The sequence below is a fragment of the Myxocyprinus asiaticus genome, chromosome 32 (assembly GCF_019703515.2).
Source record: "Myxocyprinus asiaticus isolate MX2 ecotype Aquarium Trade chromosome 32, UBuf_Myxa_2, whole genome shotgun sequence".
NCBI classification, from domain to species: Eukaryota; Metazoa; Chordata; class Actinopteri; order Cypriniformes; family Catostomidae; genus Myxocyprinus; species Myxocyprinus asiaticus.
In genome coordinates this window covers 12,095,611-12,113,261 of record NC_059375.1, presented here as the reverse complement: position 1 = coordinate 12,113,261, position 17,651 = coordinate 12,095,611, and the positions used below count along the sequence as shown (strand labels likewise).

Here is a 17,651-nt window from a genome sequence, read left to right as displayed (position 1 = left end):
ACATGCTTTCCTGGGCAGCCGCGTGCGTCAGGTTAGAGTGGAACCCTCCACTCTCCCCTGAACCCTCGCGGCTCGATGAGTGGTTCCTGAGCACAGAGCGCTGCTCACGGCTGTGCCCCGCCCCGGTCCCTTTCTTCCCGGAAGTGTATGAGGAGCTGATAAGATTGTGGGGGGCACCTTTTACTTCCCGATCTTTGAGCTCCCCCGCTCTCACTACCCTCGATGGTGGGGCAGCCAAGGGGTATTCAGTGATTCCCCAGGTGGATAAGGCGCTCGCGGTGCACTTGTGCCCACAGAGCTCCGCCACCTGGTGCGGGCGCCTGAAGCCCCTGTCCAGGGTCTGTAGGTTTATGTCATCTCTGATGGTTAAGGCCTATGGTGCCGCTTGACAAGCCGCCTCCGCCCTGCACGCCATGGCTCTCCTGCAGGTACACCAAGCCAAGGTGCTAAAAGAGCTGCACGAGGGTAGTTCTGACCCAGGATTGATGCAGGAACTGCACTTGGCGACCGACCTCGCTCTCCGGGCGACAAAGGTCACGGCGCGGTCTCTCGGGCAGGCGATGTCCACCCTGGTGGTCCAGGAGCGCCACCTTTGGCTCAACCTGGTCGAGATGAGAGAGGCTGACAAGGCATGGTTCCTTGACGCTCCCATTTTGCAGGTTGGCCTGTTCGGCAACAACGTCGAGGACTTTGCCCAGCAGTTCTCGGCGGTGAAGCAGCAGACGGAGGCTATTCAACACATCCTGCCCCGGTGCGGCTCAAGACCCCGCACCCCATCTGCTCGTCGCCAAGGGCGTCCTCCTGCAACAATAGCACCGGCTCCACCGCAGACCGCCCCCGTGGCCCGGCCCCGGCGTGGAGCCCAACGCAGGAAGCAGACGCCACCCGTCTCATGGCCAGCCGCCAAGAACTCAGGGAAGGCTTCGAAGCACCCCTGAGACAGGCGACCCAGGGACGAGGAGACCCGCTTCTATGGAGCTGGTAGACAGACCACTCCATCCCCTGGTGGAGGGCCGGGAGGAGAATATTTTGTTTCATTTTTCAGCGCATGCCCAAGTGGCTGCGGTACCCAAATCTTCAACAAAAGAGTGGTTTTCTTGTTCCCTGGGTCACATGTCAGGTGTGCATGGCCGTCGTCATGACCGCCATCCACCGTCCCATTTCGGCAGGATCAGCAATCCAGCGGCTGACCCCCTGCCCCTGTGTGCCCAGCTGTGGCACAAACATGCCCACACCGGGTTGGTTCCGATGGACTACGGGGATGATATTCCTCTTCCTCCCTCCTCGACCAATCTTATGGTGGGCATCAGGAGCCAGGTAAGTGCTTCTATGTCTCTGGACTTAGCACGGCCACGGGGTTCGAGCCCTCTCGACGTGGCGCCTCAGGCTCCGCCCCGCCGTGAGGTCCCACCCGTCGGTACGTCCGACGTTGTTGTCCCCTTGGTCCCCCTCGCCCAGAGTTTGGACGCATGGCTCGTGCTTTCCAACCCGTCGCGATGGCTGACCCGGACCGTCCGACTCGGCTACGCGGTTCAGTTCGCCAGGCACCCGCCCAGGTTCGTGACAAGACCCTGTGCAAGGTCAGGGAGGACGAGGAGCAGGTCATCCTAGTAGCACCCTACTGGCCCACCCAGACGTGGTTCTCGGACCTCACGCTCCTCGCGACAGCCCCCCCGGTGAATTCCCCTGAAGAAGGACCTTCTTTCTCAGGGACAGGGCACCATCTGGCACCCATGACCAGACATCTGGAATCTCCACGTCTGGCCCTTGGACGGGACATGGAAGACCACCCGCAGTGGTAGACACGATCACTCAGGCTAGGGCTCCCTCTATGAGGTGCTTGTATGCCTTGAAGTGGCGTCTGTTCACTATGTGGTGTTCTTCCCGATGCTAAGACCCCCAGAGATGTGCAGTCGGATCGGTGCTTTCCTTCCTGCAGTAGAGGCTGGAGGGGCGGCTGTCCCCCTCTATCTTGAAGGTGTATGTAGCCGCCATTTCGGCACATCATGATGCAGTGGATGGTAAGTATTTTGGGAAGCACGACTTGATCATCAGGTTCTGAGAAGCGCTAGGAATCCCTCCAGACCATGCCTCATCCCCTCGTGGGACCTCTCTGTAGTCCTTCGGGGTCTACGGGGAGCTCCCTTTGAGCCCCTGGAGTCAGATGAGCTTAAGGAACTCTCTTTGAAGACTGCCCTCCTGACTGTGCTCACTTCCATCAAGAGGGTAGGGGACCTGCAGGTGTTCTCTGTCAGTGAATCGTGCCTGGAGTTCGGTCCGGGTTACTCTCACGTGATCCTGAGACCCTGACTGGGCTATGTGCCCAAGGTTCCCACAACCCCTTTTAGGGATCAGGTGGTGAACCTGCAAGTGCTGCCCCAGGAGGAGGCAGACCCAGCTTTGGCATTGCTGTGTCCAGTGTGTGCTTTACGCATCTATTTGGATCGCACGCAGAGCTTTAGATGCTCCGAGCAGCTCTTTGTCTGCTTTGGTGGACAGTGGAAAGGAAGCGCTGTCTCCAAACAGAGGATCACCCACTGGGTCGTTGACGCCATCGTGATGGCATATCACGCTCAGGACGTGCCGCCCCCCATGGGGTTATGAGCCCACTCTACTAGGAGTGTAGTGGCCTCCTAGGCCCTGACCAGTGGCACCTCTTTGGCAGACATCTGCAGAGCAACGGGCTGGGCAACACCCATCACCTTTGTGAGGTTCTATAATCTCCGGGTTGAGCTGGTTTCGTCCAGTGTGTTGTCAGGTACGAGCAGGTAAGTTCCGGGACAGCTGGCCGGGTGTACCGCTTGCGCATGAGGTGAAGACGTGCGCTTTACCGGGCGGGGTGTGGTCTCCGCGGTGTCTTCCCCTTGGGAGTGACACCCCCTCCCCCCGACGTAGACACTTATGGCCCCCAGCCGGTAAACAAAATTCCACTCTTTTTGGGGAGAAAAAAGAGGAAAAGAGGCCACGGCTGGGTTAGCCTGTCCCTATTTGTTGGGAAGTCGACTTGTTCCCAAAGGACCGTTCGACGCTCATAAGAGCGTTGGGGGAGGTTACAAGATGGCCTGGTGCGCTGGCTACGAGGCACACAGCGGTTTGCCCGTCTCGCACCGCCAGTCCGCGTAACACTGTTCAGCTAGTTGTGGCGTTTTGTATAGGGACCCCTAGTGTCACTACACCAACACAACGTCGAGTGAGTGACAGATGGTTACTTTCGTAACCTCCGTTCCCTGATGGAGGGAACGAGACATTGTGTCGCTCTTGCCACAACACTGAACTACCCGCTGAAATGGCCAGGACCTTGTCTCAGCTCCTCAGCACAAAACCTGAATGAGTGGTTGCAGTTGGCGGTCCAGCTCCTTTTATACCCGTATGTCCAGGGGAGTGGCATGCAAATTCCACTCGCCAATTCCCATTGGCCTTTTCTCAAAAAGCAGAGGTGTTTAGGGCTCCCAAGTGTGACCCCTAGTGTCACTACATCGACACAACGTCTCGGTCTCTCCATCAGGGAACGGAGGTTACAAAAGTAACCAGGACGTTATCTTCCAGGAAAGCAGCTAAAAAATATTGATGACTCATGCTACACTACACAGATTTTTGTCCAATCAAATGCTCTCTAGAATGAGAATATCCCTCCCCCTGCAACGGACTACCATGTAGCAAATCATGGTTCATCGCTGTGATGAAACTAAAGCCTATTGGCTTTTTTTTTTTTAAGGGACAATCTCTCCGACCTCCTGTTTTCAAAGGAAGTACAAGACAAAAAAACTGCAGTCAAACAATTTCATGGGGTCTTTAAATCATGTCTGAACCATGTAGTTTCCTTCCCCACATGCTTTTAGGCTGTTAACGATGACACTCAAAAAAAGATTAGGAAACCAAAAGGAAATAAATAAGACATTTTCAAACTTGTAAGTTAGGAAGAGGTAGAGTTCAACTATTATTGAAATTAGACTGGTGTTTTTGAAGCTGAAGTGTAAGATATAGGTGCCACCAAACAGAATTGCAAAAATAAAAGTTTTCAAAACAGCTTTCCACATACGCTCCTGACTGCTGTTAATCGAGCAAATTGATAGTCCCACCCCCAACCCACACTATTCGAATCAATGTTGTTGGGCAGGGCTAGACAGGTTGCTCAAAACAAACAGAGGAATTTTTATAGCGCCACAGAGACACAGTGTTTACAGTTTTCAAGAAAATTAACCTATGAATGACTTATAGTTTTCTCTGCATATTAAGTTAAACACAGAATCAGTTCATTTCAGCTTTAACTACCGGTATATACATTAAAAAAATTAAGTATTTGATACAGTGTACTTATGGTGTACATACATCTCATAACATTTAAAATACTGATCTAATCTATTATTAAACTGTTAACCATACCGCTAAACCTAACCTTTATCCTAACCTTAAACCTACCCGTTTCCCAAACTCAGTAACAGCAAATGTGAATCTCGTGAGTTTTGCAGAACAACACGTATGCACATAATAATTGAAATAACAAATGCTTAATTTTTTTATTAAAGTACTGTATATTGTAGTTAAAAAGGGAAAGCACTGTTACAATAGTTACTCATTAATTCCTATGAGAAAAACTGAGACAAATATCCAATAGATTAGGCTATTTTAACAACGAAAAGCTGTTGTGTAGTTGTTGTTTTTTGCATTTCAAACAAAGCAAAAATTCCCGGAACTGATTTTTTATCGCCGCCAACCGACTAAAATAGAAGCCGAAGGAAGAGCGCTCTGTGACTGCAATCTGTTGAGCCATCCAGCAGTTTCTTAGCAGCTCCAGGCCACCTCAAGACAGAAGTCTAACTTTGTTAATTGTTTTGTTTATCATCATCAACACTTACTGTATTTATACCCTTTAATATGAATAATGATTAATGAAATGTTTGTACACATAAAATAGCTCAAATATAAGAAGTGAAATGTAGGATATTGCTTATACAATTTCAATGGAAGACCCTGAATTATTTTTAAATGACAATTTACAGCTTCAGCGGACAATGCAAGTACCAGGTACATAGTCTTATAAGTTTTGAAAGCCTATAAACATTGGTAAGGTTAAAATAGTTGGCCTACAATAAAACTGTAACCAAAAACACAAAAGAATGGGGATTAAATTATGATGAGGAGGAAATATATTTTATTAAACACGAAAATAATATGCAGCAAAATGCAGTATAACACCAATTAGGTCTTCAGTCATAAGCAGTTTTCCTAATCGTTTCTGCTTAATAAGTAGTTTGTTTTTCAGTAAAGACAGTACTAATGGAAATGAGTATACATTCCAAGTACTTTGTAACTAAATATTTTAGAGCAACTTTACCAGAAACCCTTTTTATTAAACACTACTCCAAACCGAACTTACAGAGAAATTTATCCCCAGCTAAGTTGTTTGATTCATTAAAGCATGAAAACCAATATAAGCAGCAAAATGTCCATTTTTTTCTCATCTTTCTCTCTAGTGTTAAAGGTGCACACAGTAACTTTTGTCTTTATGTCATCTTGGACTTACACTGACACCTAGTGGCTTGGATGCAGCATCATTAGAAAATCAATAGTTTCCAGTTTCAGACACCATTGTAGAAAAGTAGTATTCACATTCAGCCATGATTACTTTAGTGAAATGAGTGAAAGTGTCAAATAACAGGATGGTTACTGAGATTAAGTGAGTAGTATTCAGCTGTTTATGTGATTCTAACATGGCAGCCCCCATGTGTGGACCATCTTCATGTAGAATAAAACAGCTTTTATAAGGTTACTAATATGACTGGTGTCTTCATTTTAATGTGAGTGCTCATGATTTCCTACATATATTACAAAATTACAATTCAAGTCTTTAGGAGTTAAACTTTTTTAAAGAGGAGTAGAGTGCACCTTTAACTCATCTTTATGTTTCTGCTGGAACTGCTGTTGTGATGATATGAAGGTCGATTTAGTCTTGAATCTGGTCTGATGTTTCACAACTACTCTAAACCATGCATCCAGCATATGTCGATTGCAGCCACAATGCTCTTCTTTTGGCTTCTATTTTTGTCAGCTGGCAGGTGGTAAAAAATCAGTTCTGGGTTTTTTGGCTTTGTTAAAAGTCTGGACAGTCTGTGGCGCTACTTGGCGGCGTCGGATGCACCGATACATAACATCCCAAAGGTTATTGGATTCAGGTCTGGGGAACGCCTTCGTCATCCAGGAACTGCCTACACACTCTGGCCACATGAAGCCGGGCATTGTCCTGCACCAGGAGGAACCCAGGGCCCACTGCACCAGCATAAGGTCTGAAAGTCTGAGGATTTCATCGCGGTTCCTAACAGCAGTCAGGGTACCATTGGCTAGCACATGGAGGTCTGTTTGACCCTCCAAGGAAATGCCTCCCCAGACCATCACTGACCCACCGCCAAACCGGTCATGCTTGATGATGTTGCAGGCAGCATAACGTTCACCACGGCATCTCCAGACTCTTTCACATCTGTCACATGTGTGGACCTGCCAATTCTGGTGTTCTCTGGCGAATGCCAATCGAGCTGCACGGTGCTGGGCTGTGAGCACAGGTCCCACTAGAGGACATCGGGCCCTCATGCAACCCTCATGGAGTCTGTTTCTGACAGTTTAGTCAGAAACATGCACACCAGTAGCCCACTGGAGGTCATTTTGTAGGGCTCTGGCAGTGCTCCTCCTGTTCCTCCTCGCACAAAGGAGCAGATACCAGTCCTGCTGCTGGGTTTATGCCCTTCTACGGCCTCGTCCAGCTCTCATCATGTAACGGCCCGTCTCTTGGTATCTCCTCCATGCTCTTGAGACTGTACTGAGAGACACAACAAAACTTCTTGTGATGGCACGTATGGATGTGCTATCCTGGAGGAGCTGGACTACCTGCGCAACCTGAATGGGCTGCAGGTACCGCCTCATGCTACCAGTAGTGACAAGGACACTAGCAAAACGCAAAATTAGTTAAGAATCAGTCAGGAAGGATAAGGAGAGAGCAATTGTCTGTGGCCACCACTTGCAAAACCATTCCCTTTTTGGGAGTTGTCTTGCTTTTGCCTCTCCAGTGCACCTGTTGTCACTTTCATTTGCACCAAAACAGGTGACATTGATTCACAATCGCTTAGGTTTCCTAACTGGACAGATTGATATCCCTGAGGTTTAATTGACTTGGTGTTATACTGTGATGATTACGTGTTCTCTTAATTTTTTTGAGCAGTGTACATTTATAACACTTTCTATAAGTTAACATTAGTAAATGCATTAGGTATGACAACTAACAGTAAAGAACAATATTAATTTGTTAATACTATTGTAGATTATTTCTATTAGTCACATAAATCATTAATGTATAATGTGTTAAAGTATTCGTTCTATTAAAAAATTCTATTGATATATGCAGGAATTAGCCTTATTCAAGATTTTAAATACTGTGTTCATTTTTTTGTTCATTTTAAAGGTATTGTAAACAATTTTAGTCATTCTGGAATTTCCACAGCCGTTGAATTAGACACACCCACTCTTTCTAAAACCCTGCCCTCCACAGATACCATTGAGACCGTCAATGAGCAGAGGAGCAGCAGTGCGTCTTTTCACGGTTGTCAAGCACTCAAGTAGCAAAATAGTGCCCTCAGCTGACAACTGTTATGAATCTGAATTAGAGGTCTGCAACCCGACCCGGGCCCGATGGGACCCGAGAACCAGACGGATTTCGGGCCGGGTTCGGGTCAGTTTTTCAAGTAGGACTTCGGGTCGGGTTCGGGTTTGTAATGAATGCAAAAACAAACAGGCTTACCAAACTTGTTTCGTGCACGCGCTCTCACTCACAGACATGTGCAAACAGACGAGTTGTTTTCCTATGTAAACACATGCTGGATGAATGTCTTTGACATTTGCACCGCATCTCGCTTTTTCTTCAGCGACTCGCGCAGGACTGGCACATTTTAAACACCATGCCAAGTTCAAAAGAACGTAAAATTTTCAAAAACGCATGTTGAGACACCTGCGCACTGTGCTGCATCTAGATTGTTTTTAGCGCAGGTGTCACAAAGATTCAATATTCTAAACAAGTTCAGGGTGCATAGAGGGGACTGTTGCATAGTTTCATATTATTCCAGATTGTTCTGCACCAGGTGTAGTTTCAGCAAATAAACAGTAAATCAATGCTTTTTTCCCTTGTGCTCTAGTGTACTGATGGGCTGCCGTGCCTTGTTAAAACAGTGTATGTTTACTGTTTCATTACTGTTATGAATGTTGCCTATATGCTTACATAAAATACAGCCTATTGCAACAGTACTTGCTAGGAGAAGAAATGAGATAGTAAGCAATTTCAGGTTCGGGTTTAAAATCTGACGGTATCGGTTGGGCCACACGGTCTTGGGTACGGGTGGGGTTCGGGTTTCATTTTAAGGCCCATGCAGACCTTTAATTTGAATATGACATTAAACTTGAATTTCCTGCTACAACTACAACTCTACAAGAATGCGCAAAATGATTGACAGTCTTCTGATTGGCTGATCAAAGAACGTGTCCTCAGACACATTTTTGTTTGCTGTTTACAACAGTCTAGTGCTGCAACAGAGACCAACGGTGAGATATCCCAGGACACTTATTATCAGAGATATCCTTCAAGAAGTAGGAACATTTTCTGCATACCATTTCATAAAAAATCACTTACAGCACCTTTAAAGGTGCACTCATTAATTTTTTCCTCATTAAAAAAGATTTAATTCTAAAGAAATGAATTGTCATTTTAATTCATATGTATAAAACCATGACCACTCACATTAAAATGAAGACTCCAGTCATATCAGTAACTTTATAAAAGCTGTGTTATTCTACATGGAGAGGGTCCACACATGGGGGCGGCCATGTTAAAGTCACATGACCAGCCGAATACTACTGGCTTAATCTCAGTAATCGCCTTGTTACTGGACACTTTCACTCATGGATTAAATTAATCATGACTGACTGTGAAATGTGAACTTCTACAATGGCAGGAATCTATTAGTAATGGAAAACTATTGCATTTGATTGTTGCATCGGTGCCCCTAGGTGTCCAAGATGACATAAAAAGATACTGAGTGCACCTTTAACTAATGTTAACTTATACAACATGTTGTATGTGTGACCACTGAAATAAAAAAGTTGATTAAAAAAGGTGAAAACCTTAAAAGAAACGGTGACCAGTCACATCATCTAAAACATACACTTTTCCTTATACAAATAGATACATTTTAAGCAAAAATATTGATGTAACAAACATTTTATGTCCATTGGTCAACTTCTATTTTCTTCATCCTAGGTATACTTTAATATCAATGGTCCTCATTCTTATCATTTTTCTTCGTCAGGTAGAGGATGACAGCGCCCTTACAGCAGTGTATGAAAACATCCCCCAGTTGCGCAGAAGTGTCATTGACACATCCAGTCCCTTTACTTCTCCATCACAGGAGTTCCCGACCCCTCCCGACACCCTCCTTCTAGACTCAGGATGGGAGGTCCATACTGACGATCAGAGCGGGCAAGAGTACTACTACCACCCCTCTACGGGCCGCAGCACATGGGAGTATCCACTCAGCTACTCCATGGAGTCTCCAGTGAGGGCAGACGAGTCCCGTTCACCACCTTCTTTCCCCCAGTGTTTCGGCTGCTCGCCCGTGAGCCCTCCTCCTCCTCAGAGGTGGAGCTCTGATTGGGAGAAGGTGCTGGACGAAAATACTGGCAGGCATTACTTCTTCAACTCTGTGTCGGGACAGAGCTCTTGGGATCCTCCAGAGGATGTTGGGTCATCAGAGACCAGGAATTTTCTAGAAGATATCCCGGTATGGAATTCATTGTCAGATTCAAACATGGTAATGAGGCGATTCTGTGATGGTATCAAATGAACTTTAATATATAACATGGTACTGAATGATGACTGTGTTCATATACCATGGTATTTACATGGTAGTCCAAGGTACACATTCAAAAGTTTGGACACACATAGTCATTTTATTTTATTACTATTTTCCACATTTTAAAATATATTCACCACGGGGGGAAAAAATAATAATAATAAAATTAAAGAGAAAATCCTTTTTTCAACAGTTTTGTGCACATTTTTTGTTTAATTTTACTAGTAGCTTCACTGAAGGAAAGTAACGTGCTTCATGTGGTAACACCTATCTAAATTAACTGGCTTGATTCAAGCTAGAAATGTTATTTAACATTATTAACATTATTTTTATTTAACCTGACTACACCAACAAAACATATTTTAAGGGTTAGATCATCTTGAAATAGCTTCTTAAAGGGATAGTTCACCCTAAAATGAAATATCTTTAATCATTTTGTCACCCTCATGCCATCCCAGATGTGTATGACTTTCTTTCTTCTGCTGAACACAAACAAAGATTTTTAGAGGAGTATTTCAGCTCTGTAGGTCCTCACAATGCAAGTGAACCAAACTTTTGAAGCTCCAAAATGTACATAAAGGCAGCATAAAAGTAATACATAAGACTCCAGTGGTTAAATCTATATCTTCAGAAGTGATATGATAAGTGTGGGTGAGAAACAGATCAATATTTAAGTTTTTACCATAAATTCTCCTCCATGCCCAGTAGGTGGAGATATGCATGAAGAATGCAAATCACCAAAACACAAGAAGAATGTGAAAGTGGAGATTGATTGTAAAAAAAGACTTATAAATATTAATCTGTTCTCACCTACACCTATTATATCACTTCTGAAGTCGAATATTTAACCACTGGAGTCTTATGGGTTACTTTTATGCTGCCTTTATGTGCTTTTGGAGCTTCAAATTTTTGGTACCCATTCACTTGCATTGTGAGGAACTACAGAGCTGAAATATTCTTCTAAAAATGTTTTTGTTCAGCAGAAGGCAGAAAATCATACACATCTGGGATGGCATTAGGGTGAGTAAATGATGAGAGAATTTTCATTTTTGGGTGAACTATCCCTTTAACGCAACAGTTGCAGGCTACCACTTTTTTACAATGTAGTTTCTTTAAGTAAATAATCTGTGTGTTTTACATTACATTTAACATTATTCCCTTCTTTGCTTCCCACAATATAGCCTCCGTATCCTGAGGAAGACTATCCAGCATCTCCAGAGCAGGAGGAAACATCTCCACTCTCTGTGCCCTTTTGCGCAGAGTATTCTTTGATTCATGTGAAGAAGGCCTCTATCCCCAGGGTAAGCCTGGATCGGAGCACGCCTCCTGGCTGGACCCTCAGCATAGATCCTGATGGAACTTGGGTCTTCACAAGTGATCACACACAGGAACAGGTACATACTGACCAATAGAACCTCAGCGTATCCTTGTTTTAGGCTGGTTTACTTGTTATTTAGGCTGATTAACTTGCTATTATTTGCAAGGTAAATGATAATATGGCTGTGGGCTAGCTTTGTAATTTGGTTAACTGAATGAAGTGTCTTGTTAACAGTGGATCAAGTCGCTAGACGATGAGGGACGATCATATTACTACCTAAGAGATGGCACCAAGTCCCAGTGGAACTTACCAGAGGTGGGATAAACTGAGAAATTACAATACATGTGTTGCATTTCAGGGCCGAATTCCCTAAACAATCGCACCACTTTTGTGCGTGGTATTTCAGCGTCTTCAAAAAGCTACGTCTTATTCACTAACCACCCACCAATTTGTTTAAGCAGGTGCAATCAGTGCTGAAATAGCACTGTGTCTTGAGGTTTAAATTAAGACATTGTCATTCTTTTCTCACGCAAACACGCCTCCTTTCTATGTGAAATAGGCTATTATAGATTGCACTTTTTTTAACAAAATGATGTGCTATTTGCCCGGCGCAATTAACATTGTGCTATTACCGCCCGAGAAAAGCAGGTGGTAAACTTAATGTTATTAAAAAGAGATGTTTGTGTACATTTTCTATCAATCATATCAGCAGTAATTCATCAAATAATGATCAAATGATGTTGATGAGTGTTGATGAGTGATGACCTGGCATTTATCCAGACGTGCCTTGTAGTCAAGCACACTTTCAGCATGTTGAAGAGATGACTCAGGTGTCTGTATCCCAGTACTGGCATGATGCTGTACAGTCCCGGCAGAAAGTGCCTGATCACGGTGGTTTGATGTATCCTCTGCTTTATTGTGCTTAGAACCAACCAGCAAGATCAGAATTACTGATCTTGCATAATGTCTATATTTGGCAGTATTTCCAGACTATTTCTACTTAAAAACGAGCAATCTACTTGCTGGTTTGGGAAACAGCCGTTACTCCATTGTAAAATGGCATATAATGTTAGTTAAGCTGATCTCAAAAGCATTAAGTTGTAACATTATCAGGAAACCCAGCTAAATTTGGATTTTCTTTTTCTCTCTGTTTAGTACTCTGGGAGTCCAGGCCATTATGATGTTGGAAATGGGGCTTCAGGTGAGCAGGACGGAATGAAATCAATGCAGAACTGGAGACACAGTACGGGATACCAGGAGGATGTATGTACTCACAGACATACACAAGCACTCACATTTGTCTTTGAAACAACACTTCAAAATACACTCAAAAACCCCATGAAACATAATTGGAGTCTTGTAAATTAAGTCCATGTCTGTTAGTTTTGACACCATTTATATGATAGTGTAGGGCTGGGGGATAAAATAATATTGATATTTATGGAGAAAAAAAGTCCTTTATATCGATGATAAACTTTTCAGTCATTTTCGATATATAGCCTATGTTCTACATACACGATCGGATCAGGTGTGTGTTGCTAAAAACGCAAGCAGTTTGGCAAAGTTATACACACAACTAACTAACTGAGTCATTAAATCAGCCGGTTAGGAAGTATTAGCTGGCTAGCATCTACATAGCCCTGCAGTCATATAAACCAGTAACAAGGCTAGGTAGCCACTAGCTAGCAGCTAGCTATCCAGCTAATATGATATCGGTGTGTACAGAACAAGACAGCAATGACAATGTAATACAGCTATCGACTGAACACAAAAGCAACTCCGACATCAGCACCATTGCTGTTTAGGTACTATTTAGGGCCTATTTACACTTGGCCACTTCATGCGTTTTAACTGGTCAGATTGCTATCCAATAGAAAAAGCTCATTCCATTTACACTTGGCCACCTCAGTGTGTCTCCGCAAAATGGATATAAATCCGATCTTTAATTCTAGCACTATATGCAAATAAAACAGATTTCACATCCTTGATTATGCTAATTCCGAGCAGTGAATTTAAAAGATGTGCTTTATTATTTGATTCCAAGTGAATTTTCCCAGCACCTGTGTATGGGCGCGCTGTGTTTTTCCCCTCATGGCTTGTCCTAGGTAAGACACGTCATTCACATCACCTGCGCTCATGTCAGTGTTTCGTTTTAGTTTTATCAGCAATCTGCATCAAATAAATTAGGAAAAAAGTTATGTCTCTCCTACAACATGAATTCGTCTGCAAGCCCTATGCAAATATTCGGTGACAGCTATTATGTTTTGCATTTTAATACCTAGATTATTAGTATTACTATTACTACTGTTCATAATTAGGTTTTAAATTTGAACAAGATAATGAGATAATGCAAAAATCCAGTTATAAATTTAAAATTGTATATTTGTAAGCAGTTAAAAGGTTTTTATCCCCAAGGCACATACAGTGTATCAGCCCAAAACCAACAGTAGTATTTAGTATACAGTATATTCGTTTGCCCAAATTTACCGGAAGCCTGACTACATTTTCTTTCCACAGTCTTTTTTCTACTTCATTTTTAAATTTAGGCCCTAGTTCATGTTCTGCAGTTCATAGGCATTGTTGTAAATCCATAATATTTGTTATGTATGTGACTTTGTCTTTACGCTAACAGAAAATCCACTCATCTTATCGTCTGTGTACATCAGACAGCGACATCTCCAGCTCTGCTGAGGTTCATAATGTAAGGACTTTTACTTCAAAACACACTAATACCTGTAAAACGTAAACAGAAAATTGTCGAGTTGTTCTCAACTAAATTTTACAATCACCTGGATGACTGAAATTTTAGTCATGTATAATCAGTACATTTAAGTACTCTCCTGTTATTAACACCCATGAGAATGTACACTATGAAGAGATTAACAGTATAAACTAACTGTAAACTCGTGAAGACATGTCGATACAACAATTGTAGCATGCGCTGGCACAGGCCTAACTAGTTGCAGTGACATGCAGTATTATGATGTTAAACCGACCCCTTGTGGTTGTGCATTGTAGCAAACGGCCAGACTTCAGCCTCATTCATGCCATTCAGTAGGAATATTATGATATTGGATTAAAACCAGTTTTAAACCAGCACAGTAACCACTGGAGTGTAATGACAAAATGGTTTATATTAAATGCTTATTCCTTTATTTTGATGAATAATTTTACACTCATTTTTTGGACCTGGATTTATTAATTTATTAAAAAATAAATTCACAAAATAAATGGGGGGGGGGGGGGGGGGGGCTTAAAGTCACAAATTTCTAAGTGGGGAAACCATCCAGAGACAGTAAATAAATAAATAAATCTGTCATTGAAAACTGAAATTCTTGAAATAAGAAAAGTAGTTTGGAATAATCTTTTATTTATTTATTTAAAAATGTGCACTGAAACGGTGTCGTTTTAAAATATTATTAATATTTGAAAAATCCATCCAATTAAAAGTCAGGTGGTGTAACCAACATGCAGGTAGCCATTCTGTTGTCATGTGACAAGATAGAACTAAAGCAAAGACCCCTTTAGACCCTCATGACTGTGTTTGAAATAAAAATGATACATTTTGAAATTATGAAAAGGTACATTTTGATGAAGGATTAGTTCACCCAAAAATGATAATTCTCTTATCTTTAATCCATCCCAGATGTGTAAGTCTTTCTTTATTCAGCAGAACCAAAATGAAGATTTTTATAAGCACGTTTTATCTCTGTTTGTCCATACAATGAAAGTGAATGGATGCCATGACACTGCTGTTTGACGGTCCAAAAGTCATATTTAGGCAGCATAAAAGTAATCCACATGACTCCAGTTGATCAATGAATGTCTTCTGAAAACAACTAATATTTGTGTGTTAAAAAAAATTTTTTAAAAAAAATTTAGCAGTCAAGAGCACACGCTTTGTATACAACAGAGGAATGAACGTCTTTTCAAACTGAAAAACAGCACTGGGCGGAAGCAGCGATTTAAAGTTAAAAGCCTTTAATTATTGATTTGCTTCAGAAGACATTCATTGATCGACTGGAGTCGTGTGGATTACTTTTATGCTGCCTAAATATGACTTTTGGACCGTCAAACAGCAGTGTCATGGCACCCGTTCACTTGCATTATATGAACAAAAAGAGCTGAAATGTGCTTATAAAAACTTTCATTTGGTTTCTGCTGAAGGAGAAAAGACATACACATCTGGGATGGATTAAAGGTGAGTAAATCATGAGAGAATTTTTTATTTTTGGGTGAACTTGTGACGAGGCAGGCGAGGAATGAGAATCTAAACGCAGCTTTAATAAAACAAAGAAACTCAGAATATAAGGAAACAAATCACAGGGAACCAAGCAAAGACTGACAAAGAAACCAGAGGAAACAAGGGCTTAAATACACAAGGGTAAACAAGGGAACGAGGAACACCTGGGGAAAACAATCAGGGGGAAACCAATCATGAAAGGAAACTACAAAGGACTACAAAACTAACAGGAAACAGGAACAGGGAACTAAACAAGAATTTCAAAATAAAAGTCTAAGCACAAAAACAGGGAATACATGACAGAACTAATCCTTTAAGGTCAAATGGAGTAACCCTAAGAAACCTTCTTGATATTTGTGACTTGGATAAAAGGACATTCGTAAAAATGTTTTTTGTCTTGAAAATATGTTTGAAAACCTTTTTGAAATTTATGATTTCGTTTTGTGAATTCATGTATATTAAAGGTGCAAGAAAATAATTGTATTACCTTTACTTGATGGTTACACCATTTGACATTTTTAAAGTCATTAAACCTATAAAAGTTTTTCCAAAAAAAAAATTAAAACCAAAATGGAAAAAATATGAAATTTCTGTGAACATATGTACTTTTAAAATATGTTTAGCACCTCAGACAACCTTATTGTTCAATGACCCATTTCAAATGAGAACCATTAGCTCCACATTTTCTGTTCTGCATTTTGAGGTGAACCTCAAAGGTTATTATTTTCACTCTCCTGTTGTCAGACATCTCTTCTCTTTATTTTTAATAGTTTTCCTGAGGCTGTATTTACTTACTGATCTTTCTTTTTTTCAGGTTTCAATCTTGGAGAAGGCTGGAATCCTGAACAAAACAAAAGTGTCTGAAAATGGGAAAAAAGTCAGGTAAAGATGGCCATCGTGAATTTATCCCAAGATTTTTGTATTACTGGTGCATACAAACATTTGAGAGGCTGGGGGAGGAGCAATGAGTAAGTGGGCCAAATTTCTGAGAAAATTATTGAAAAGGGGGCTCATATGACTTTGCATAAAAACACAATTTTTATCTAAAAGTAACATGGCGGTATTTTGTGAGAAGCCAAAATTTTCTATCTTTTACATGTTATTTGAACCTCCTGAGACCCGAGCGTGACTGCTGTGTGGATTTTCAATTTCTCTTTTTGATTTGTAACAACTAGCACCTAATAAACATGTAAGAAAAAAAAAAAAAAAAGCAAATAGTTTTCCTAAAAATGGATGGCAGCATATGTGGACAGCGGGACTAAGTTTTGAAATTTTAAATAATAACAAGCTAAAGGAGTCAGATATTTTTAATCAAATTGTTTATAATGTTTCCAGATGTGTTGGTTATTCATGTTTTTGAGACGTTACAGACATTGCATCAGAAATTATCATAATTTATTCTGATTCAAGTAATGGCCAGCATCCTCCAATCACTGCCAACCATGTTAAAATAAAATGTATACATTATAAATTCTGAATTTATGTACTGATTACCACTGTCCCGTGTCTGCCAAACATATTAAGTGGTTCAAACATAACCTGCAGCCTGAAACTGAACTTTTGATTGGAAGTTTGGATTGAATGCACTTAGTTGCATGCTCCCTTGCTCCCTATTTATTGAATGACTTAACCTCCAATGTGCTGTCTGTCTGCACTGGTCTCAGAACAGTTTGAAATGCATCTTATTTTCATCCTAACTCCATATAAAGCCACTGAAAGCAAAGTTTTTCAGCTTTTGGATGAACCCGTTTATTCTCAATGTGAAAATGCAGAGTAAATATAGGATTTCTAAGGAAAACTGCACTATTATAAGGAAAAGATGTGTTACAGTACACCTTAGTGTACACTGTGTTTAGTAGTGTGGCGTTTTGGGATAAATCACTCAAATTTTAAAATTGGCATATCGGATGAAACTAGATACTCTAATCTTTTGACTCAAACAGGTTTCAATATGAAAAAAATTATTAGGTTTTTATACCAGATGTAGATTTGTTGGCTCCCAAATCTAAACTACGCTGTGATCGGTGCCATGTTGTTTAGTCACATGACTCCATACGTCGAAAGTTTAACCCTTTATTGACAGCCCAGAGTCTCCTGAACTGAGATCATCGGTTTAAATGAAATTAAATTGTGCATTAATAAATAAAAGCAATATTTTGATGAAAATCATGAAAATATGTTACTTGGGCCCTAATGTGTTAGA

The 17,651-nt window shown here is 41.7% G+C and overlaps 1 protein-coding gene across 1 annotated transcript in view; it reads left to right on the top strand.

Moving 5' to 3' along the window:
- LOC127423141 (rho GTPase-activating protein 27-like) overlaps nucleotides 1-17,651 on the top strand; it is a 68,767-nt gene that overhangs the window by 42,854 nt on the left and 8,262 nt on the right. Inside the window, exons 3-8 of the mRNA XM_051667237.1 lie at nucleotides 9,345-9,815; nucleotides 11,069-11,281; nucleotides 11,440-11,520; nucleotides 12,361-12,468; nucleotides 13,838-13,906; nucleotides 16,263-16,330. Coding sequence (XP_051523197.1) covers nucleotides 9,345-9,815; nucleotides 11,069-11,281; nucleotides 11,440-11,520; nucleotides 12,361-12,468; nucleotides 13,838-13,906; nucleotides 16,263-16,330 — 1,010 coding nt within the window. The remainder of the gene's footprint in view (nucleotides 1-9,344; nucleotides 9,816-11,068; nucleotides 11,282-11,439; nucleotides 11,521-12,360; nucleotides 12,469-13,837; nucleotides 13,907-16,262; nucleotides 16,331-17,651) is intronic.